This window comes from Melopsittacus undulatus, chromosome 10, assembly GCF_012275295.1.
Source record: "Melopsittacus undulatus isolate bMelUnd1 chromosome 10, bMelUnd1.mat.Z, whole genome shotgun sequence".
In the NCBI taxonomy this organism is placed as follows: Eukaryota; Metazoa; Chordata; class Aves; order Psittaciformes; family Psittaculidae; genus Melopsittacus; species Melopsittacus undulatus.
The window spans coordinates 25,018,730-25,042,165 of record NC_047536.1 but is presented as its reverse complement, the minus strand read 5'-3'; the positions used below and the strand labels follow the sequence as shown (position 1 = coordinate 25,042,165).

General features: G+C 38.8%; 1 protein-coding gene across 2 annotated transcripts in view; it reads left to right on the top strand.

Moving 5' to 3' along the window:
• GNAS (GNAS complex locus) overlaps window positions 1-23,436 on the top strand; it is a 158,500-nt gene extending 135,064 nt beyond the window's left edge. For both annotated transcript variants that reach the window (XM_034066664.1, XM_005147542.4), the window contains exons 6-12: window positions 12,873-12,927; window positions 13,911-13,984; window positions 14,733-14,791; window positions 15,749-15,869; window positions 16,893-17,023; window positions 17,520-17,587; window positions 18,125-23,436. In XM_034066664.1, coding sequence (XP_033922555.1) covers window positions 12,873-12,927; window positions 13,911-13,984; window positions 14,733-14,791; window positions 15,749-15,869; window positions 16,893-17,023; window positions 17,520-17,587; window positions 18,125-18,271 — 655 coding nt within the window. In that variant the 3' untranslated portion in view covers window positions 18,272-23,436. The remainder of the gene's footprint in view (window positions 1-12,872; window positions 12,928-13,910; window positions 13,985-14,732; window positions 14,792-15,748; window positions 15,870-16,892; window positions 17,024-17,519; window positions 17,588-18,124) is intronic.

The window sequence follows — 23,436 nt, the reverse complement described above, 5'->3', positions numbered from 1 at the left end:
ACAAAGCTGAAATAATTGCGTTCTGTGAATAATATATTTGTAATTGTTTAGGCAATTACAACAATTCATATGACTGCAATAAGTAGTGGCTGTAAAGCTAGTTTAAAAGAACTAATTTCACCTGAAGAAGCTGTATCATCGCTTCCCCATTGTAACATTGTCTTAAGCTAGTTAGAGAATAAGGTATTTTAAAAGTCCTTTCAAGATTTAACCTTGCCTCCTTTTTCCTGTGTGCTCACCCAGCAGCTCTTCTGAACATGTGCATGTCCATCACCCACACACATCTTACTCCATGCATACTTATTCCAGCTCTGCATAGGTTCCATGGTTTGCAGCACCTGACGACTGCTTTTCTGTGAGTCAGGGAACCGCCTTGGAAAACCTCTCTGTGCTGAAACCAGCAGACGTGACTCTTGGCTGAGAGAGGAAAAGGGCTGAGGTTGTGCCTTGTCAGGGATTTTACTTTTCCTGTACATGCTTCACTCTAAATTCTCTGTTACTTTAATCTTAAAAGCACGCAGCTTAGGAAAATCTACGTTGAAAAATACATTTTTGCAAATGCTAAAATGTGTTTTGGAAATATGAAGTATATCCTGGTTTGCAGACATCTGAATGATTAGAGCTTTAAGTACTTTTTGTAAGATCTTTTACAGACAGTCTTCTCTTTTGAAAGATGAGATTTAAAGGATTTCATATTTTTATAATGATTAAAATTCTGCTTTAGGATAAGTGAGTCAAAGATTCTAAAATGGCATGTTTTGTCCCTTGTTCAGTTAGTGCTGTTTGTGAGCCTTTCTAAAGCCACTGTATTCTGTGAGGAGTTTGTTTTAATTGTGTTAATTTAATTTAGTGCTCAAAAGCACTGAATATCCAAATGCAGGCTTGGGAACTATTCCATAGTCAATGAGTATGTATTGATGTTATCACAAACAGCACGGGGATAAGTGAAGGTGGAAGGTCTATATTAGATTTTCCTTTAAAGGAGAGTAGTGAAAAGCTAAGCAAATGCAAAGTCATGAAGCCGGATGACTGACAGTTCTTTTTGTTCCATGTGTTAAACTTCTATGAGAGTAAGAGAGGGCTGCACTTTTTCAGGAACATGTTCACTCCCTGTGAATGGCTTTCCCACAGAAGTAGTACGTTGACCTTTATTGTTTGCCTTTGAATTTGGCTTCAAGCTTGATTTCTTTCTCCTTTTATCTGCCTGAGACGAGCACTCAAATTTGACTTCTTCATCTTATTGTATAGCAGAAGAGCACAGAAACAGATATTTGCAGATGATGCTTTTCACAGTAACCAAAGATGAATGTCAAAATTAATAGGATAAAATTGCTACTGTAGCTCCCTACCATTTGCTGTGTTAAAATAATTCTTTTTAAGTGTGGTACTAATGATAAGCAAATGTTTTCAAGAAAAAGAAGAATAACTTTATATTGTAACTCGCTCCAGAACAAGAGGTGTGCCTCTACAGATGGTTGTAATACTGGTGCCAGCTTCTGTGCCTCCTTTTACAGAGGCCTGGAGTTGTTTTTCCCAAGTTGGAAAAAGAACATTATAAAAAACAAAGGTGGAGGGGGGGAAGCAGCAGCCTCTGAGAAAAGCAAAGCCTGAAACATGAGCTGCTCCTATGAGTTGTTTAAGCTGCAGACAGGTATTGACAGGTCGTCCTGGGAAGACACTGACTGCTGTTCTGGCCCTCAGTGCCAGCAGCAAGAACCACGTGTGATGTCGGTGTAGGAGAAATGGAACGTTTGAGCCTCCTGCGAGCAGGGTAACAGTAAAAATTCCCACCTTTTTTGCAAAAAAAAAAGTCCAATTTCCTAAAATGCTGGACAAAAATCTCAGTTGGGATGGTGCCTTACTAGGTGAGATTCTAGCATTCGATTTGCATTCGTATGTGCTGAAGACATGTGAGCTGTTTGTCTGTACAAGTGTATTTAGATACGACAGCAAAGTCCACCCAACCACCCTGCTCAAAACTTAGCAGCCTTTTGTCCTCCCATTGTTTTGGGCTCATCTGGGGTCTGGTTTCTTCACTGAGTTTCCCTAGTTCCTGTGGAAACTCAGTCCTGGGATCAGAATTCCTTTTCTGTCACGTGAGGTCACGTCAGCTCCACCTACCTCCATCCCTAAAATTCCTCTTAAAAATGATGTTGCCTGTTTTTCCGATTGCAGCTGGGGAAGTGCCTGGTTCTGCATTCTCCGTGTTTTGGGTTTAGGTTATACAAAACATACACGAGCTGCAAAATGTGGGAACTCTCCAAGCCTTTATTTGCCCACTTTTACAGATAGCCATTTCTTCAAATCATGGAAACAAGCACAAAGTATTAGTTTATAAATTCTTACCATGAACGGCATAGTGCAAATACCAATAAAAATGCTTACAAAGTACAGTTTTATTCCTACTTCAGATGTAGCTCTTTGGTTGTCTCTCCTTTATTTTCTTGGCTTGGTTTTTTTTTTCCCCTATTTCCTGCGTGTGGTTTTTGCTCGCAGGCATTGACAGAATGACATTGCTTTTATTGACATTTCAAATGATTAACCAAATTTTAATTTTATTTATCAGGGATGGCCCTAATTTTGTCAGAATAATGCTATTTGAAAATTATATGGGCATGATGGTCTTTATCAACCAAAAGCAATTCTACTGATTTGATGGCACTGGAGGGAGCTAAAGACCATGAGGACAAGGTTCATATAAATACTTTGTTGAAACACAATGAAAGGATATCCCATTAGGTTCACCTGTTTTAATTGCTCAGAGCAGCCTACGGTCAGGGACATACAGTTATAAAGTGCATAGGGCGTTGCCATATTAGATGACATCTAAAACTGAAGCAAGCATTCATTTGCTTATTTGCATTCAAAGATGTTGGGGAATTCAAACAAATTTATATTCTATAGAGACACTCTTAAATTCCATTTAAAATTACATGGATTTTTGCCTAAATAACTGCTTAAATAGTCTCCTTAGACCAAGTCAGCAACAACTAATCTAATACCTGGTAGAGGAGATCCCAGTTGCATCTTGTTGATTTACATAGACTTTGAAAAACTATTACATCTAAAGTTCCCCCTCCAAGTTCAGGCCTCACAGAGCATGGGGGTGATGCGGTCAGTGGTGTGGTTATGTTGGTTTCTTCTGCTGTCTGAAGTCTACAGCTTCAGCTTACTATTAAAAACATCTTACAACATAAAAATCCCTGACCTTGTTCGTAGATACAGACCTTTTTCTACCTTCCAGAAAACAGGAACTGAAACACATCAAGAATATGGGGGAGCAGGGTGGGAGAGTCCATCATCAGTCATACCTGAATTCTCACTAGTCCAGCTTGATGGCTTTATAGGTAATAAAGACCATGGAAACAATTTGTTATTTCTTACAATCAAGTTATTAGAATGGAACTTTTCATTCTTTGTGTAAAATTAAAAATCATAGTCTTTAGTGTGCAGAGCTCTTGCTGAGATAACTGCAAAAGAAACCAAACTCTATGGAGTACCTGGAAGTTTGGTTCTTCAGGATGACAGCCTTTGAGAGTCACAGGAGGTTAAAACCATTTGGATTTCTGATCAGTTCACTTCTTGTTTTATTTTAAATACTGATTTGTTCAGAGGGATAAGTAAAAATCAATGCAGGCAAACAGATCGTTTTAAATATAGAGAAGAGAGAACATTGCATAGCAAATAGTTGATAGTGTGTTGCAAGAGACAGGATCATTAGTTAGATCTGAGACTCCAGTGTGTTTGGCCCACTAATAGGAAGGAAAGTTGGAGAAGTAGGGCAAAAAGCAAAACAAGGTGAGAAATTTTGTTACATTAGCATTTAATTGCATCATTTTTTCCTGTTTTTTGTCTTCCTTTGCAGCCCACTTCTAAGACAAAAAAGTTAATAGGGATTGTGCAAAGTTCCCCCACTCACTCACACCACGTCCCGCCCTGGGCTTGCCCGGGAATAGGATCACGACGTAGTGATCTCATCCATACCGTTACCTTTCATTGCTGTACCCAGCCCTGGATTTGGATCAGCTTTATGTTTCCTCCTGGCATGGGGAAGTAATTTTCTGGGGTGGGGTGGGGTGAGGGGCTGTTCCGAAGTTATTTGACATATGCAGGTTTGTGTGGCGGGGCAAGCCTCGGAGGCATGCGGTAGCGAGTTGTTTTTAACCAGTCTGTTTTGATACTTGCGAGTGTGAAAATACCTTTGTACAAGTTCACAAAGGAGGAGTGAAGGCAGCTGGAGCAGCCTCAAGGGTTTGGGTCAGTTATCTGTGGGGGAGCTGTGTGGTACGTGGGTTTCATTTAAAGATGGGTGATAGAGTACAGTCACAGGCCAGTGGCTGTGGGGTAACATGTGTCCCTGGTCAGCGGAAAGAATAAAGGAACACAAATGCTGTGCCTGGGGGAGGCATTGCTCCAAAGCCATCACTGGAGGAGGAGCACCTACTCACGGTGAAGACCTAATGGCAGTGGGGAACTGGCAGGAGTCTTGGGGTGAAGGGAGCTTTTCCAGTGAAGGACTGGAGTATGTCGCCAGATTTGGGTGACTCTGCAGTGTCTTCTGCTCTGAAGCCCTCTCCCCCTTATCTTTCTCCCAGACAAAACTGTAAAATTTGTGCATTATATGAGGCAGAAAGGGCTGTCCAATAATAATTTATTAATTGCTTTCTTAAGGGAGAAAAAACCACATATATAGGATTTTTTAAAATATAATTTAAATCAAAACTTGCAGTAGATTGTAGGGTCTTACACTAAGCTGGAGTGTCTCTGTACAAAACAACAAATCCTGAATTGGGCTGCATTACACACTGTAACGTACATTTTCCAAAATACTTGGGTGAAGACTGCTGTTTCCTGAAACGTGCACTGTTCAGGATGGCAACTGAGCAGACTGGATGTGGTGAAAGGAAGGGGGAAGGGGAGGGAAGCTTACACACAGCGTTAAGGCCGGGTGGAAGTTACTCTACAATTTTTAGAAATTAAAATATCCATGTAGGGACCTAAAGGAATCCTGTGGGCTGCTGGTGCAGTCTGTGTGGAGCGTGTGCTCGATGCCTTTATGGCATACGGAAGATATTTTACTGTGGCTTAATGCTTGTTATAGTTGCAGTTTTTTGATTACCATCTGTAGTCTCTATTGGTTTCTGATAGAGCAACTATGATTTTGTATTTTGGGAATGGTGTCCGCTGTGTTGTATCACTCTGACTATTCCCAGTGTCTGTGAAATAACAAAGTCTTACAACTTCAGTCTGATTCCTGAGCTGTTGCTTTCATACGCTGTAGAAAATATTGAAACTCCTGATTATACAAATGTCTTCTGTTGGGTAATATTGACAAATACACTGAATAACATTTTTGACATAACATTCTGTTCCCACACAGATAATTTGGATGTAATTGAATGGGTTGATCAAGAGTCTGTGCTAAAAATACATTTTCTCACCCACTAAGTGCAAGAAAATGCTTGCTCAAAAGGCGGTTTTGTCAGGCAGAGCTGTCGGAAAGTGGGCTGGGTTATGCCGTGATTACTGATGCTGCCTTCCACCTCTGAAAGCATGGCTCGGGTCTGGTGTGAGCTGCAGACACAGCCTGTTTGGAACCTCAGTGTAGTCCACGGCTGAGGTTTTGTCCCTGGTGAGGGTCCAAAGGGACGGTGGTGAGGCTGAGGAGGAGAGCAGCTTGCTGCAGCCTGGCAGAGACTTTGGGCAACCATGTCTGTGTCAGGCACTGAGCAGCCTGTGAATGACTTTAACTGGAGCAAAGTGCTCCAGACCATGCAGGATCCCCTCCAGGATGCCCGTCAGACTCGCTGGAGCACGTGAACACGCTTGAGCCAAAACCGCACAGAAATAGTTAGAGGGGGAAGTTCTGAAGACCTCTCTTCTTCTGTTTTCCCTTGTTTTACTGGTCTCCTGGGCAAAAGACTGCATTGTTACAGTTTCAAAAGGGGTATGGTTTTGCTGCAGACTACCAGGGAAGAAAGAAAGAATAAAGGGGCTTTAGAGAAAGAGTGACTGTTGAGTGCGCAATAAAGTAACTTTCCTACTTCTCCCGATCTCCTATCAAATAAATCTCGTGCTAACAAGCAGTGCAGGCTGTCCCCCACCCGCTGCTCCCCGCAGGCCGAGCCCCATTGTACCTTTCCAGCCTTTGAAACAGCCTGTGCCTATTTTTATTTGTAAGGCCGGGGCTGGGCTGGCCCCATTCCAGATGTGTCTCACAAGATTTGGTGCCGATGAGCTATTTATAGCACTGTGGTTCCATTGTCATGGCAACCGTGCTAGAGGCCAAGGCGGCTGGGAGCTATTTCTGGACTTGTGCTGTAATGTAAAACTGATTGGGAAAGTTAGTGCATCCTCTAAGCCAGACTAACTTTAGACAAGCAGAGGGGGAAAAAAACCGAGAGAGACAACTACAACGTCTTTAAATAGACCTTTTCCCCATTTCTGCTCTCGCTCAGTAGCAGTTGTGGAAGGGAGGGTTTGCTTTCTGCTGGGTTTGTCTCAGATTCATTCATGCCTCCCGGCGGATTGCACTTTTTTAATTAGTCACTGTAGGAAGCCGGGTGTGTAACCAGCCCCGGTTTTAGAGCAAGGTTTGTATTTCAAGGCAACATGGAGTCTTTGCTGCCTGCTCGCTGGGGTATGGTGTGGGGCTTTTCACAATAGTTGCAGTTCTTCGTAACCCATAGTTTTAATATTCTATTTTTCGTATGTGCTTCGTGCTCTCCACACCATATAAGGAACTGTAACCTTGATTACCACAAGATGATTCCAAATATATGGAGTCATACTTTTCAGCTTTCTCATTATTTGCTTCAAAATTAGACCCATGGTGCCCCTCCGCCTCCAAGTGGCTGGAATGCCGCGAGGCTCTTCTGTAATTACAGCTGGGGCCGCTCTCAAAATCACTTTTCTGGGAGATGTATGCATTAATGCAAGCTATAATTAAATTCTGAGCTTTAGACTGGTTTTAAGTCTTTGTGTGACTTGCTGCTTCGATAAGGAAATCATAATAACCTTGAGATTGGGAATAAAGAAATGCTTTGCAGCTTCTTGGGAAAGCTGTCTGAAGTCATTTAGTTCACTTCTGTTCAAGTCTTATACTACATTTTGAACTTCATTTCCAATACAAACCTGGTTTTGAGTGGGGTCCTTATGCCTGAGGACTGACATGCAAAAAACTTCATTACAGGAACATCGTATGTAAGCTGTTTTTACATGCAATATAGTGCTCTTGTAATTATACCAATGCTGTTTGTTGCAGCACTGTCCTTACATGCCTGTCCCTAAAGACTTGGGATTTTTTTCCTTAATTTTCCTTGTGAAGTAGTTAAAGTAATTGCAAAGGTGTTGCTGGATTTGCTTTTTCCTTTTCCCCCTTTCTCCTTACCGAGTTTTGTTTAGAGGGAAAAAAGAACTGTCTTTTTCACTCTTTTTCATCATCTGGTAACTTGTTTGGAGCATTTGTTCTGTGAGCACCTTAACGCTAAAAAAACTTCACCTTTGCAAGTCACAGGGAATATCGGTATGTCTTGAAAAAGAAACAAACAAAAAAGTATTAATGTCTCAGTTTTAATTTTTAAGGAAAAACATGACAGCTTTGGCTTCATGTGCTGTCCGTGCTTGCAAGGTACAATAAATACTAGTAGATTGAATGTTTGCTTATTTTATTTACATTATTCCTCTAACTTTGCCTGCTTTTCTGCTTCTCTTGCAAAATAAACTGGCTGAAATGTAAAAGAAATCTTTATCACCAGTTTAAGGAATAGGATTTCCCCCACCCCCTGAATATCCCGCTTGCACCCAAGAAGAGCAGAAGCAGGTAGACCCGAGGGACGGGCATTGTGTCCATATGTGCTTCCTACTGGAAATAACCCCTGTGCCCTGAGTCAGTGTCGGTGTGTGGACGCTGGGTAGGAAGCTATGGGTTAGACGTTGTAACAGACCTGTCTGTTCAGGGTCTTGAAAGTTCGTATGTGTTAACATGTTCTTAAACTGTGTTGAAGTTACAGTATACATGTGATATATTTCTTACTGTGATGTATTAATACTCCCTTTTAAAGGGAATAGTGTATCTTTGTACTACCCCTGTGACTCTGGCTTCAGCACAGTCAACATAGCTAAAGACAGAATTTATCAAATAGTTAACCATTTAGCTTTTAGAAAACTGTTGCTGAATAACAACGGATTATGGCAGCGGGAGTAAAGTAGAAGTAAAGCATGATCTTTTCTGAGAAATAAAGAATACACTCTTGTTTATAAACACCATTAATGTTGAGTTAAATTTCAGCTTAAAACTACTTTACAGAGCTTTGAGTTAGTTTTTAGTCCTGATAGGGCATAGGTAACTTCATAAAAATCTGCTGGGCATTTGCACAGTTTTAGTCCGTAGGCAGATCAATAAACAAATATTAATTTCTTTTTTGATATAGAAACTTGATCTGTAAAGACTGTCTTCTCAGTGATCGGGGTAAATACAGCTTTAATTCTTAGTAAAATCTTGATAATTCTTGGTAATATTCTGGTTGATTCTTAGTAATATCTTGATAAAAACACATGACTCAGGAAATGAAAATTCCATTTCCACTGACTCAGGGGACTCTGGGCAATTAGCTTACTCCCTGTGTGCCTACCTTTAAAACAGGGTTAATGTAAGGTGTGCAGTTCAGGACAAGGAAAGTAGAGGCAGGAAATGCAGCATGAATGAAGGCAAGCAGGAGTTATGAGTGTGATTTACTGTCTGTAGAATACCATGAGGCTCTCAAAGGCAAGAAACTTCACTAATACAGAGTTCCAGTACTACTGCTGGGGGTTATGAAGTTATGAACAAACTTTGTATTTGGTTGGGATTGAAATTTTGAATTCTTGATTTTACTGACATGAAAAATGGGATCTCAGTTTGTCTTCTAAGAGAAACGTTTTGTGTACAAATACAGGTTATGACTTGACAAAAAAAATATGATGCAAATGAAGCTCTTCAAATATAGGTGTTGTCAGTTTGAAGAGACCTTTCCAGGGTTCTTCTGGTCTGAAAACAAAAGCTCTTCTTCACAAAGCAAAAAAGAAATAATAATTCTTGCCTGCCAACCATTTCATCGGATCACAGAGAGTAAACCTTCTAGTTCGTGTTTATTGAAGAGACTGTCAAGGAGAGGCAGTGTGATTTTCCCCTCCCTGTTCTTTTCAAATCTGTGAGGTTGTGTTGTTTCTTGAGATGGAAGATTTAAAGTATTCTGTACCTTTCCAGTGGGGAAAAATGAGTGCAGGCTGCAGCTCTTAGTCCGGCAGCAGCATTGTTCATTCAGGAAGTTCCCCCCACACAGGGATTAACAGCTTTCCCTGTATGAAGGAACTTCAGAATGAATCAGTAGCTGGCATATATCTTGATCTGAAAATTGGAGCATAGTTTTGACATAATAGGCTTATTAAAAATCTGGAAAGAATTGGGAATACGTGTATGACTTAATTACTGTGACCTGCAGGAGCTAAGGCAAGCTTCTGTGTATCTCTCTGTATGAAGTCAGCCTCCTATGTGCACCCCTTAAAGAAACTTCACTGTTTACAAGAATCTGTTTAAAATATTTCACACGCATTTTTTTCCTTCCACAAACCAAAGGAAGGGACCCCAAAATAAAGTGGATTTTTTTATTTCAGATTGCTTTTATTAATAGCTTTCATTTAGTATCTTGGTGACGTGTCTGCTGCTGTCCTAGAGATACTCCTTCCCCAGTGTTGCTGACTGCAAATGACTTAAAGCCATAAAGTCTTTATTTTGGTGTTTTTTTTTTAAATGTGTTATAGCAGTACCAATGTTTTATTATAACACAGGCAGAAGTGCCTTTAAGTGACAGTATTCTGCAGAGCAATAACTGGTCCGTTATTTAGTCATGTCCAGAATCTGGCCCGATGTGAGAATTGGCAGCAATGCTGAATGCATGATTTGCTTTCTGGAAAATAGCTTTCCCATCTAATCTCTGGGAAAAATTTACAGGAGAAAACCCTGACTTTGTGACTTGGTGCGGGACTTGCTCACACAATAAAATTCAGTTTCGTGGTTTGACAGTTTTATTTGAGTTATTTCACCAAGGTCACTTTTCTTTCTCTCTGCAAAAGAAAGGGAGCTGACATCGTAGGTGGGCATATCTCCAGGAGGCTTAGAACAATGTATAACAGCAGAGAATTCAGCACACAAAGCAGTTCTGAAGTGGCCTCGCTTGTGTTTTGGGTAGAGCAGAACAAGAATTAAAAATAGAAATTAATGATGGTGAATTTGTTTTTATTTTGAGTAAGGCTTTATTCTCATCTGACTTGATTGTTAGTTTAATTTACTGGAGAAATGATTTGATCTTGATTAACACTGACTTGGAAGTCTCTGAACATAGTGCATTGGTCTTTGCTGAACTCTCACGCTCCCACTGTTGCTCCTTACATTAGGTGAATCAGACTGGATCAAATTTCTGCTATTCTCTTCTCCTTACAGCGCATGTATTTTTCAGTTGACCAACTGAAATAATCCCTTTTCTATGTTTGAGCAAAAAAATCAAACTGGTTTTTAATGGTGTTAGCCCTTTCTAAAGCTGCTAGAGCAGACCTTCATGCAAAGGCACATGCAGAGGAGCTCTGCATTCAGCGTATTACTTTGCTCCATTTTCCCTAAAATGCCACTAGAAGCAGGGCAGGTTTTCTGGGACCTATCACACAGTGAAAGACTTCCTTCTTGAACGAGTATTGTTACGAGTATCAGATGTTTCTGAATGTTGGAACTTGTTTTGGGGGGAAGAAGAAATGTTTATTCCATTCGAACTTGTTTTACCTGGCATGAACATTGCTATTGGAATTCATCTCAAGTACAGTACTGCTGCTCCTATGTGGCTGATGTTTTTCAAGGAAATCATAGGCCTAAAAATAGTCTGCATAAACAACAGTAAGAGGTTTTGTACTTTCAGTTCCAGGTTTTAGCAATATCTTGTTGTTAGTTTCTAATTGTCAGTTTCCAAAATCCATTAAGCTGATTAGCAGAGTGTTGAAAAACAAACCCAAATTTTAAAAATAATACTTTTAAACAATCCACCTTTTGTGGAAACCTCTGCATAAAATGTTCTCCTTAGATCAGTCAAGTACGGAAATGCTGGTTCATTGTAGTATCACCTTTAGAACTTTATGAACATGTTATGTTTGGGACATTTTTTAAGCATCCTCCAACTTGTGATATTGCCACGTGATTCTGAAACCAGGGTCTTAAGGGAGAACATAATACGGAAACACAGTAGTTGGAATCCATGGTTATTACACGTTTAACATCCTCTGCGTCCTGAACAGAACTTTACTTCTTTACCTTTGGATTAAAAAAAAAAAAAAAGTAAAATTACTTCACAGCCTGGGAGAGATGAAGAAACATTGCAAACATGATTTGTTGCCAGTTTTATCCTTTTCTGTCTCCTGGTCACTTGTCATGACGGAAATTGATCTTTACACTTCGTATCATGTTTTTAGCAGCAGATTTACTATGATACATTTTCATGTGTTCAAAATACTGTAGCTCAGTTTAAACAATTACTTTTCATTTGTCTCTGAAACAAGGTCATCTAGGTCCTGGTGAGAAGGGCATGACACTGAGGTGTACAACTGTTTTTCCTCCTTCCTCTGCTCTTCATTAGGTATTTTAGGAAGTCAGTTGAAGAGTAGGGGCTGAAGCTGAGGGGCTAAGACCCTTCTTGATTTTAATGGGAGTTTGCTTTCTGATTTGTGAATCTGGGACATGGCTACCTATGCCTCCCTCAACACCCCCCCCTCCCCCCCCACCTCAAATTGTTGCCTGCAACCATAGGTAATGCTCTTCCAGCATACCTACCTGTGTGTAGGGATCAGAAGGGAAAACCCAGCTTCGTGATTTCTGCTTCATAAGGAAAAAGAATTAATGCGAAGGAATTTAAAAGGAAATTCTTAAAAGCAAGGATATTGGGTTTAAGATGGTAATTAATCATTAATGTTAGGGATAAAGTTACCTGTAGGAGCATTGCTACATCTCCTAATAGTACTGCAGTGGAAGGTGTCTGAGCATGGGACTGCCTTGCTGTATATTGAGTGTTGAGCAGTGTGGTTGGAGGGTGGACAGCATTAAATCTGCATCCTGGAGCTGCTGGGTTTGCTCTGTCTTTAGTCTCACAGTAACACCACCATAGAACAGAGTTAACAGATTGGTTTCTTGAGATTTTTACTCTTGGAGTTGAATTCAAGGATAATTAGGAAGTTACAATTAATTGGTAAGAATATTTTTAAGACCCCAGGGTATTCTCTTTAGCTAATGCCTAAAGAATTCGAATAAAATAGATCTTTTTATAGCCATTTTGCCTGCTACTGCTAGTGAGAACTGGTATCAACTATGAACAGAAAAGATCAGTATTCCCTCTCACTTAACTGAGCTTGTCATGAACTTGGTTTGGGAATTTCATTTACTGAAAGAATTATATGAACAATAATTTTTTTAAATACCCATCTAACTTTCAGGAAAATAGCATGTAGGCAAGGTGAGTCATTGCTTTACTGTTAGCGGGAGTAGATTATGTTGTACGATTTATATATTACAAAAATTGAACTACTTGTATGTTTGTTAATGGAGGGAGCTGAGCAGGAGGGGTTGGAATGAGATTTCCAGACCTGATTAATAAAACTGTGGACTTGGCCCTCTGCTGGGTGGTGCTGGGAAGTGCATGGCTTAAATACCAGTGCTTGAATGTTGAGCAGTTTCAGTATATTTAGCATTTTGTGAATCTAATGCATTAAATACAATAAATCTTATCTGGGAAGCTGTCAGCTACTAAAGTGTTGTCTATTTTGAGAATTAAAAGTGACTCTTTCTTTCCTTTCCCCAGTTTCCTAGACAAGATTGACATAGTCAAACAAAATGAGTATACACCATCTGACCAGGTAAGGAAAGTTTCATTAAGAAGTTACACAATTTATCTGTCCCCTCTGTCTTTGAGGATCATACTTATTTTCTAATTGCTATTTGTGGCACTAATACAGGTACTACCATGTACTGTACTTATTTAGTATTCCAGTAAAAATTACATTATCATTTGGATTGAGATAATGTTTATTAAATGAAAATGTGCCTAGATTCAAGACTTCCATCATGTGTCTGTTGCTGAAACTCAAATATCCATTTGAAGGAGCAATTTATAATGTTTTGTTCTCCTTGCTGAATAACCATCATGAACTTTGTATGATGCAAAGTTGGTTGGTATCTTCTCAGCCCCACTGGCTCCCACTGACACCAGATTTTGTATAAATAACCTTGTTAGAAAAACTTAATTTTTATCAGAGTAGAAGTTGTAGTTTTCATTTGGGTGCAGGTAATCTGAGGATCTTTTTAGGACCAAATCACTAATCCAAACCTACATGTATATTCCTAACTTTCTGCCAATAAATAATACAATTAAGCATGTAGTGTATTTTCATAGGATAAATAACCAAAAACCATATTCGTGTCCCAAAATTTTCACAGGCAGTATTGGTGAGGAGAGAGCTGTTTGTATCCTTTAAAGTTGTTCAAGAATAAATTAATTAGTCATACTTTTAAAAAGTAAAGGGTTCTCATAAATGAGGCTTTCTTGTCATGGAGATAATTCCACTATTTTAAAAAAAAAACAAGATATCAGAAACACAGGTTGTTATATTTGAAATTTGGAGCAACTAATCTTCAGATATGAAACTTCAAAACAAGCATCAGTTTTATACTGGAGGCAGGGGGTCTGCTTCAGGATAAAACCTTCAGTGCCCTGTTCCCTGTTTCTGCAGTACAGCATACACTGGCAGTGCTGGGTAAAAAGTTTGTATTTCTGTTGCTGGAAATATGAAGAATTGTGAAGCATCTGTGTTGAATCAGTGACTTTCCCTTTTTTCCCTAGGATCTTCTCAGATGCAGAGTTCTGACATCAGGAATTTTTGAAACCAAGTTTCAAGTGGATAAAGTAAATTTTCAGTAAGTATTTCTTTTTTTGTCTTTTAATACAATGCAGACAGTGCCAGGGTAAATCAGGGGACAGTCTCCCATACAGTCTCTGTATTTCTCTGCATTTCTCAAGTGGATGTTTAATAGAAAGCAAGTAATTTGTTGGGTTTTTTTATTTAGTTATTTGGCTTTCAAAAGAAATGCAAATTGATGTGCAATCTTCTGCTTTTATTTCAGATCTCAAAGAACAAAATGTTTTAAATCTGTTTTTACTAATGCATGAGTGTATGATTCATGCTGGTGTATATATTTATTTATATTTATATATATTTATTTATACGTGTCCAAGTAACAAGAAAATGCACGTTCTCTTTACTGTCCCAGCTTAGAAGGATTGCTTGACCTGAATAAAAACTGACGAGTTTTAGTCTGGTTTCGTTGACTGAAGATCTGTGATACTTGTTCCAGAAAATGACTTTTTTGTAGGACCTTATTTAATGTCTTAGTTTTTAAGGGTGAAAACGAATCTGCAGTGTGCATGCACAAGAGTTTCTTACTTCAAGTGTACGTCTTGGTGAAAGCAAACATGTTTTGTGAGGAATGCTCTGGGTGCACATGCTGGGAGACTTGTTAATGTGTTTGGGATCTCATAATCCTTGATTCCTTTTAGCTTCTATGACATGGAAGTCCTAAAATTTCCTAGGTTTTCTGTTTGTATTTGGGGGCAAGAAGATCCAAACATACAATGTGTTCTGACTCAGTTTGTATTTTTTCTTAGTATGTTTGATGTTGGAGGGCAACGAGATGAACGCCGAAAATGGATCCAGTGTTTTAATGGTATGATTAGAATTTATGTTTGCTTTATAAAATAATTCTCTGCAAAATGTGAATGCCCAATCTTCATTTTCTCACTGTGCGAAAGCGAAAGAAAGTGAAAATATTTTTGTCTTTGTTGTCTGGACAAACTCTGAAGCTATGCTAAAAGTGTATCTTTTTGTAGAAATGAGATCTTACAGAATAGAGCAGAACACAACTTAGAATTCATCATCTTTTGCTATGGTCATTGTCACAGGGTATCGCCTGAATACTTTACATATGTGTGGAGCTACTGTGCAGTATTTTCTTCTGTGCTGTTAATAACAGATTTGTTTGGGATTTACCTCTGCTCCTTCCTCTTCCTGTTACCTCATGATCTGACTCATCTCTTTTGCTGCTGCTGTCTGAGGAGATGAGTTTGGAAGTCACTGTAAGGGATCTGGAGCAGCACAGCCACACAGAACCAGAGATCTGGATTCTGTGATCTGGCAATATCTCCCAGGAAAGAGACAGACCAGAATAGTCCAGTGTAGGAGAATTAGAGTGATAAACTATGAATACTCAGTAATCTATTATTATTACTGTTCACACAGATCAAATATGCTGTTTGCTCTGATGTCTTCCTGCAAGGGCCTCCCTGTCCTTTCTTGATAGCTTAGAGTTGCTTTCTAGATTTTACAACTTTTAAACCTTCTTTAAATTTCTCTCTTAGCTTTCTTCAGTTTCTCTCTCTTGCTTCTGTTCCTTTCCTTTCTACATTTCCTGCCATCCTGTCAGCTCCTGTTCTGTGGCCTGCTTCTCCTGTCTTTAATGGTTTCTGCAGTTTCTTTTTTTATTTCTGGTGCTTACAATGCTGTCAGTAATAGCATTTCAGCCTGTTCTCCTCATGAAGCTGAAAACCTGGCTGCTTTTTATTGAACTTTGGGATTCCTGGATATTTCTTCTGAAGAAATAACTGATGGGTATTTCTCAATTTAGATGTGACTGCTATCATATTTGTGGTGGCGAGCAGTAGCTACAACATGGTTATACGAGAGGACAATCAGACCAATCGGCTTCAAGAAGCACTAAACCTCTTCAAAAGTATCTGGAACAACAGGTCTGTGAATTGAAGTTCCATTGTTTGTATCAAATAAATTAGTAATCCTGTCATATACAATAGTCAAGACTCATGTACTGGTTAGGGTAGAGTTAACACTTTGTGACAGTGCATAGGGTGCTGTAGTTTAGATTTGGACTGAAACAGTACTGGTAGCACAGTAATGTTGTAGCTGTTGCTGAACAGTGTTTGCAGAGCTTCAAGGACTTCTCAGTTTCTCACTCTGCCCCCGCTCAGTGATAGACTGGGGGTGTGCAGTAGGTTGGGAATGGGCAGATGACCCAAGCAAATCAAAGAGGTATTCTGTACAATAGAACATCATGCTTGGCAATTAAAGGGTAACAAGGGGGTTCAGGGAGGTTACCCACCTTGCTGGGCATTGGTCTACCCACAGGAGGTGGTGAGCGATTGCCTTTGCATCCTTGGTTTGATTTGGTTTCCTTTGTTCTCCCTTCCACTTATCCTTCACTTATTAAACAATTATTATTTACATTTTTTATCTTGACCCCCAAAGTTTCTTGCTTTATTCTTCCTCTCCTCTTCCTCTGTGCTGCTGAGGGGGAAGGTGAGCTGCTGTATGGTGCTTTGCTACCAACTGGGGTTAGCCCACAACCACAGCACAGCCTCTGTTATGTGCTTCTCACAGCGCAGTCAGAGCTCAAGGTCAATCACAGCTGCCTCCCTGTTACATTAATAGGGATACACTCACCTGACTGAAGAAAACTCTGGAGAGTTACAGATTGGTAGTTGCCATATTGAGGCTGTAATTAAAGCACTGATAGAGTAGAGCACACTAGAAATTCGATGTGTTTGGACCAGCAACAGAAAGTGGGCAACTTCCATTGCCCACATTAGAGGATGTATACACCTGGAATTACAACACAGGGATTCAGGTATAAAAGCAACCTATGAGAATTATTATAGGGTGTCATACAATTGTTGTCTCCAGAACTGGATTAAGTTTCTTTTTGCAATGTGATCCTAACTATGCCTTCTCAGAGTGTTTGTTTCCATTTTCTACAGGTGGCTACGGACCATTTCAGTAATTCTTTTCCTGAATAAACAAGATTTGCTAGCAGAGAAAGTTTTGGCAGGGAAATCTAAAATTGAAGACTACTTTCCAGAATTTGCTCGCTACACTACACCAGATGATGGTAAATTTTTAAGTTTTATTGGCAGTTTCCTTGTTCATCATATTTGTAATGTTTTTCAGCTAAGAGTTTTCAAACTCTTAAATAGATATAATCGTCATTGTCTTTAAGACAAACTAATGTTAAATTTTAGGTATTAATAATGAGAGAATCCTGACTTTTATACATTTAATATATTAATCATCATGCCAAAATCCTGTTACTTGGCTCACGTAGACCACAGTACAGCTTGTCCCTAATACGTCCTCTGGACTCCCCCTGCTCATACCTGTGGTCATTTCTCTAACCTGCTGAATGCCTTGTTCTATGGCCACCATAATATGCCTTTGTTCTCCTGAAATCTTGCTGTTTTGAGTAACATTTTATGGATTGTCTCATAGTCAGTTTTGAAAATTGTATTTCTGTTGTATGTGAGCAGAAAACAGAACAAGTTATGATTTTTAGGTGCTGTCACCAAAAACATCTGTTTTAACAAGATACTTATTTTATTATTAATCAGCAACACCAGAGCCTGGTGAGGATCCCAGAGTTACAAGGGCCAAGTATTTTATTAGAGATGAGTTTCTTGTAAGTATTTCCTTTCTTTCAGTATTTCTTACGTGATTCTTCTCAAATATAAGCTCTTACACACCTTCTGCTATTACAAAATGCTGCCACTTCTGGTGTTTAGATTTAACATCCACACTGAATAAAACACATTTAAGAGCTTTACTGCTCTTTGTTAGCTGCTCTTTGGATATTTGTTGACACGGTACATAATAATTAAAGAGCAAAAGAATTGTGAGAATTAATAAAGCCTAAATAGAATGATGAGTGAAGTACTGCAGTTATTAATGGGGCCAATTCAAGTTCTTGATCAGTTCTGAAATTCCCTGGTGTGCAGTGACCTTCTCAACGTATAATTCTGATAATTTTAAATTTGATGTTTTAGGTGAGAGAATGAAAAATTGTGGGCATTTTGCCCCTTAGTTGCACCCTTTGAGAACGCAATTCACATACATATTGCATATATTCACCTGAATGAATTCACCTGAGTTTTGAGAAGATGGGGGTTTTCCCCAGTCAGTTTTATTTTAACCCAATATCTCTCTCTTCTTTTAACAGAGAATCAGCACAGCAAGTGGAGATGGAAGGCACTATTGCTATCCTCACTTCACATGTGCAGTGGATACAGAGAACATCCGGAGGGTTTTCAATGACTGTCGGGACATTATTCAGCGCATGCACCTTCGCCAATACGAGTTGTTGTGATGGAGAGCACTTTTTTCTGTGTTTTGGACTCCTTATTCCTTATTAAAAAAAAAAAAGAAAGAAAAAACCCACCCTTGCCCACATAGGGTGGAAGAGAACTGTTTGAATCTCCCATTGATTTGCACCCCTCAACTTTTTCTCCTTGCTGGACAATAGCAGCACTTCTAAGCTTGCTTCTGTACCCCTCGGACAGTTTGAGATGGCCCCTAACACTTAAAAGGCCATTTCCATGAGGATTCCCTAACACTGTTATTAACAAAAAAGAAAAAAAAATTAAAAAAAGGAAATAAAAACTAATTAATGAAAAGCCCTGAATGTGGAGCAACTGAGAGAATTGGTGATAAAAAATTGAAACATAAAACAAAAATTGGGGAGACAAAAATAGGTAATTTAGCACTGTTGTGGGCATAATCGTGTAACCCTTGATCTCCACTTTGTATCATTCACTGCATCAGACTAAAGAAGGTGCCAAGTCACAGACCAAGTTTGAAGACAAACACTTGAGTTTGGTTCTCTGACTGTAATGTGGCTTTGAACGGAAATACTGACAATTCTACAACAGACCTAGACAGTGCAAAAACCAACTGCTACCTTTCACAAGGGTATTTTTAAAACCAGTCTTGGTGGTCTAGAGACAACCATGGACGCTTATGAATTGAACTGTGTATGGCCTGTGATTGCAGAAAGAGTTAACCACACACTGTTTTCAGTTTGTCCACTGATGATCCCGTCTGCTATAAAAATCATTATCTGGACTGTAGTCCTCACAGTCTTTCCCTTCTTTTTCTTCTTCCCTCCCCTCATTTTTTATTTTACTGCTGGATTATTATTCTTGTACAGACTGTAAAATGTATTATTTTGTACAACTTTATTGAAAATAACTTGTAGAAGATCTTTGTGCCTTGATTATGGCTGTACCTGTACAATGAGCTAAGATGTAAGTATGTTTGATTGCGCTGTACAGCTTTGTCAACCCTATCTGCAGCATTAGCTCAAGGTAGGGAAAATTTATCTGTAGTTTAGTTTTTCTGGTTTATAAAAGAAGGAAAAATACCGTTTAGTTAAAAAAAAAAAGAAAAAAAAAGAAAAAAAGGAAAAAAAGAAAAAAGTACAAATTGTGCAAACTTAACCACTTTAAAAGTGAGGTCTTCAACAAGTGACCAGATGTTGCAGCATCATGCTTTTTAATTTTTAGCTTTAATTCATTTAAATCTCTATCCAAATGCAAACCATGGCTTGTTTCTACATAAACCAAATTTTGCTACAAATTATAAATGTTAGTCTTGGGTCCTTCATAGTCCTTTTTTTTTTTTTTTTTTTTTCTTCTTGCTAAAGACAAAACCAGAACAACAACAGACACATTAGGGCATCATGCAGGTCTGGTGACCATCTCTAGGCTGGGACACGTACCCCAGCAACCTCTGCCCACACTGCGTGAGCTAACTGCTACCGGCATGACAAGGTGTGCACTGCCCTTGGATTTGGCCACTGAATTCCAGTTTCAAGTGACATTTTTATTTCTCTTTTAATAAAGAGATACTTTAGAACCTTTTTGTTTTATATTAACTATATAAGTAGCTTAAAGTCAAGATGTGTGGATTTTTCTTAAACTTGAATAATTTATGCAAATTATATGCTTAGAACAACATGTGGTACAGTAAAAAGAAAAAGAGCAAAAATCACTGTAGCAATAAGAGAGCATGTAATTTTAGTAACTACTACACTGCTTTATATTTTATACCTAGGTGTTTTATGTCTCTGTGAGTGTGTTACTTTTTCATGTGTCTAAACCTACGTGTACAATTTGTACAGTCAGAAATTACAGCTGTAATAACACATCTAGAACAGTGTTAGCCTATATTACTCAAAACACCCCTGTTCCTCCTTCATTTTCACCCCTAAACTGATCTGGATCTTACTGCAGTGACTTTAAAAGGAAAACAAAAGAAGCAAAACAAAACCACCAAAATACTTGCCTCTCTGCCTTTCACACTAGCTTCCCTCCACCCAAGAGACTGTGTGAACTTCCTTTTTTGGGAAGAGGTCCAGTTTAAATTCAAGTGAGGTTGTGGTCAGTGATGTCTGTGCAGCTAGATGTGCTTCAGGTATCAGATGCCTTTTTAATACTAAGAACTGCAACTGTTTGGAATTGTGAGGTTTTGTTGCTTTTGTGGCTAAACTTTGAATTACAATTAATCACCTGATCCCTTGTCACTAAAAGAGCAGGGACATGACGGAGTTCCTGTCCTACCTCTCTCAATTCAAATTACTGGTGATAATGATACTTAAATCATCTAAAAAAATCTATCTGCGGTTGCTACTCATCTTTCAAAAAGAATCTTTCCTGTTCACAGGTTTAGGCAGTTGCCACCTGAACTTCTCAGACCTGTAGGAGAACACCACAGAAAATAGCCCCCTACAACATAAGAATGTATCCAGTGCCTGTAGGGTAAGGGCTGGTGTTTCCACTGAGTAAAAATGGGACAGGTGTAGGGGAAAGGAAATTCGTTGTGAGCCTTAATTTTAGTTACGGGAGCCAAAATCTTTAATTTAGTGCCAACCCTTATCTCTTTAAGCCTCAGAGGAGTTGGTGTAAACACCACATTTGTAAGTGGGAAAGCCTGCAGTGCTGTGAGGAATGTCCTCTCTCAGCTGAGAGAAACAAAGCACCTCCATTTAAAAAACAGGAATGAAAACATAAGCTTCTTCCTCTGATAGTGAGAAGAACCCATACTGCAGTGAGCTGTGTGAGCCAGCAGCAGTGTAAGAAACCTACAGCTTTATATGAACAGAAATGTTTAGGGGATGCTTTTTTTTTTTTCCTTAAATGAGGGAAAAGGCAATTGTTTTGAATATGGTTGAGTTGCACAAGTACGGAGTGTGTGTCTTAATGTCTCAGTATTGCCTTTGTTAGTCTCTTTATTAGTCCATGCAGTTTGGTGGCCTGGTAAATGCAAGTCTTATTTTTAACAGCTTTCTTTTTTTTTTTTTAATACAAAACCATAAAGCTTTAATGCTTGCTATTTAATAAGTAACTGTGTTTTCTTCTGTCTCTAATTTAGTGGCCATAATTTGCAGTTAATTGAACCATTCCAACCTAATGCTTACCCATATTTCCTAGTTTTGTTTTATTTATTTATTTGAACTTCTTGTTTTCATGATTGAGGACTTTCACTTCTGTCTCATTCATCTGTTTGGAAACTTCTGACCTTACAGCCAAAACTTAACTCATTCTACTCAGTATTCATCGTGATGCTGAAGTGTAAGATACCTGCAAATGTAAACACTACCACTTTTATTAATAAAAGCAAATACAGTGTTTTAGGGCACATTTGCATCACTATAGTTGAGGTTGTGTCAGTATTTCCATTGTAAACCCATAGAGGGTCTATATCTTGGCACTAAATTGCCCTAAGCTAAATCTTTGCCGTACAAGGCTTCTGCTCAAGCATGAATTTGGTGGGTTGGTTTTTAAACCGTTTCCAACACAAACTCTTGTTTCTGTTTTAAGTTATACAACTGTTTGTTGGATGGGGGTTGGTTTAAAAAAAAACAAAACAAAACAAAAACTAACAACAAAACCAACAAACCTGGTTCAAGATTGTTTTTGGCACTTCTGTAACTCAGAAATGGTTTTGATTTTAAAACATGACCTTTGGCAAGCCAGTAACCTACAATATGGTCTGATCACTTTGGGTATTTTGTAAAAATAATAATAAATTGTAGAGATGTTGTGGTTTAAAAATCAGCTACTGTGCATTTGCAGTAACTTATTTCAACCCAAGAAATGTAGCAGTTTTTACATTAGTAGACATACTCGGCAGCCAGTGTGATGCAGCAGAACAATGATGGCTCCTGAAGGGTTGTGGGTTTTTAATCATGTGGAGAAGCCACTACAGACTAAAAAAAGAGATTCAGATGAAAGCATCAAAACCTGCTCTCATAGAGGCTGAAGCTGGAGCTCTGTTAAGTTGTCTGAAGCAGACTTTGATGCTAAAGCATATGAAAGCATGCTGAGTCAGGTGTCAGAGACAAGAGCCCTGAGGGCTTACCTTCATTTATCTAAAACCTATTTTGAATTGTGGCATTGAGGATAGGATTTAACTTGGAATATGTCAGTAACTCCAGACAAACTGAAGATCATTCTGTTCCAGTGTGTTGCACGTAATTGATACCTGCGGGATAATTTTCTTACAGCAGTAAATCTATGCACAGAAATATTAATGTTCATCACTTTAGAATCTGAGCACCTTGTAATTAGTCATGGCGCGATATTCCTGTAAATGATGTGGAATGTTTTGTCTTTATATCCTAGTTTTCAATGTCAAAAATCCTGTACCAGGAAAAACAAAAGATATAAATGTGATTACATGGGAAACTGACCACAGATACGGAGGTAGACACATGAGAGCCGAGTACCAGTCCAGTGCCTTAGTGATAATACTGTTGGTGGTTGGTGCTATACAAATGTCTAGGGTTGATAAAGTTGTTTTAAGTTATAAAATTAGTAATTTATTCTGGAAGAGAGTAAGTTCTCTTCTTTACCCACCTGTATCTAGTATGCTATGTGTATTTCTAACAATGCTGGCACTCAAAAGACCTCTTCCATGGAAGAAGATGAAAAAATTCCTGCTAACTGTAAAAAGCAGGATATGGGCCATAGATTACTATCAGAGGAAATCTCACACAAGAACAGGATATCATCCCTAAAATACATGTTGAGTTTGTATAGCAGTAAAATTATTTACAAGCAAACATCTGTTTGCAATCCAATCCCAAAACTGTACCCTTCTTCCTCAGCTTGATATTCCTGAAAATCCATCCAGTGGGAAAAAGTCTGTTCTACGACAGCCTTTGAAGTGTCTTTGCAAATGAAAATAAGCTACAAAAGGGATTTCTGAACCTCTGCTGATGAAAGCCGTTACACTGAAAAACTTCTCTGGTGACTGATGAGACAGAAATTCCAAGAGTGAACCTATTTTAATCCTGGTTGTAACCAGTTTGCTTAAATACTGTGAGTGGGTGTGTTTCGGTTACTAGGTAGTAAACTGCTTTAGAGTATTTCTACTGTATTGCAGAGATTGACAAAACTTCAGCCACAAGTACTGGCTTCATAATTAATTGTTTTCAGCCCAAATTCTCATCTTATTAAAAGTTAAAACATC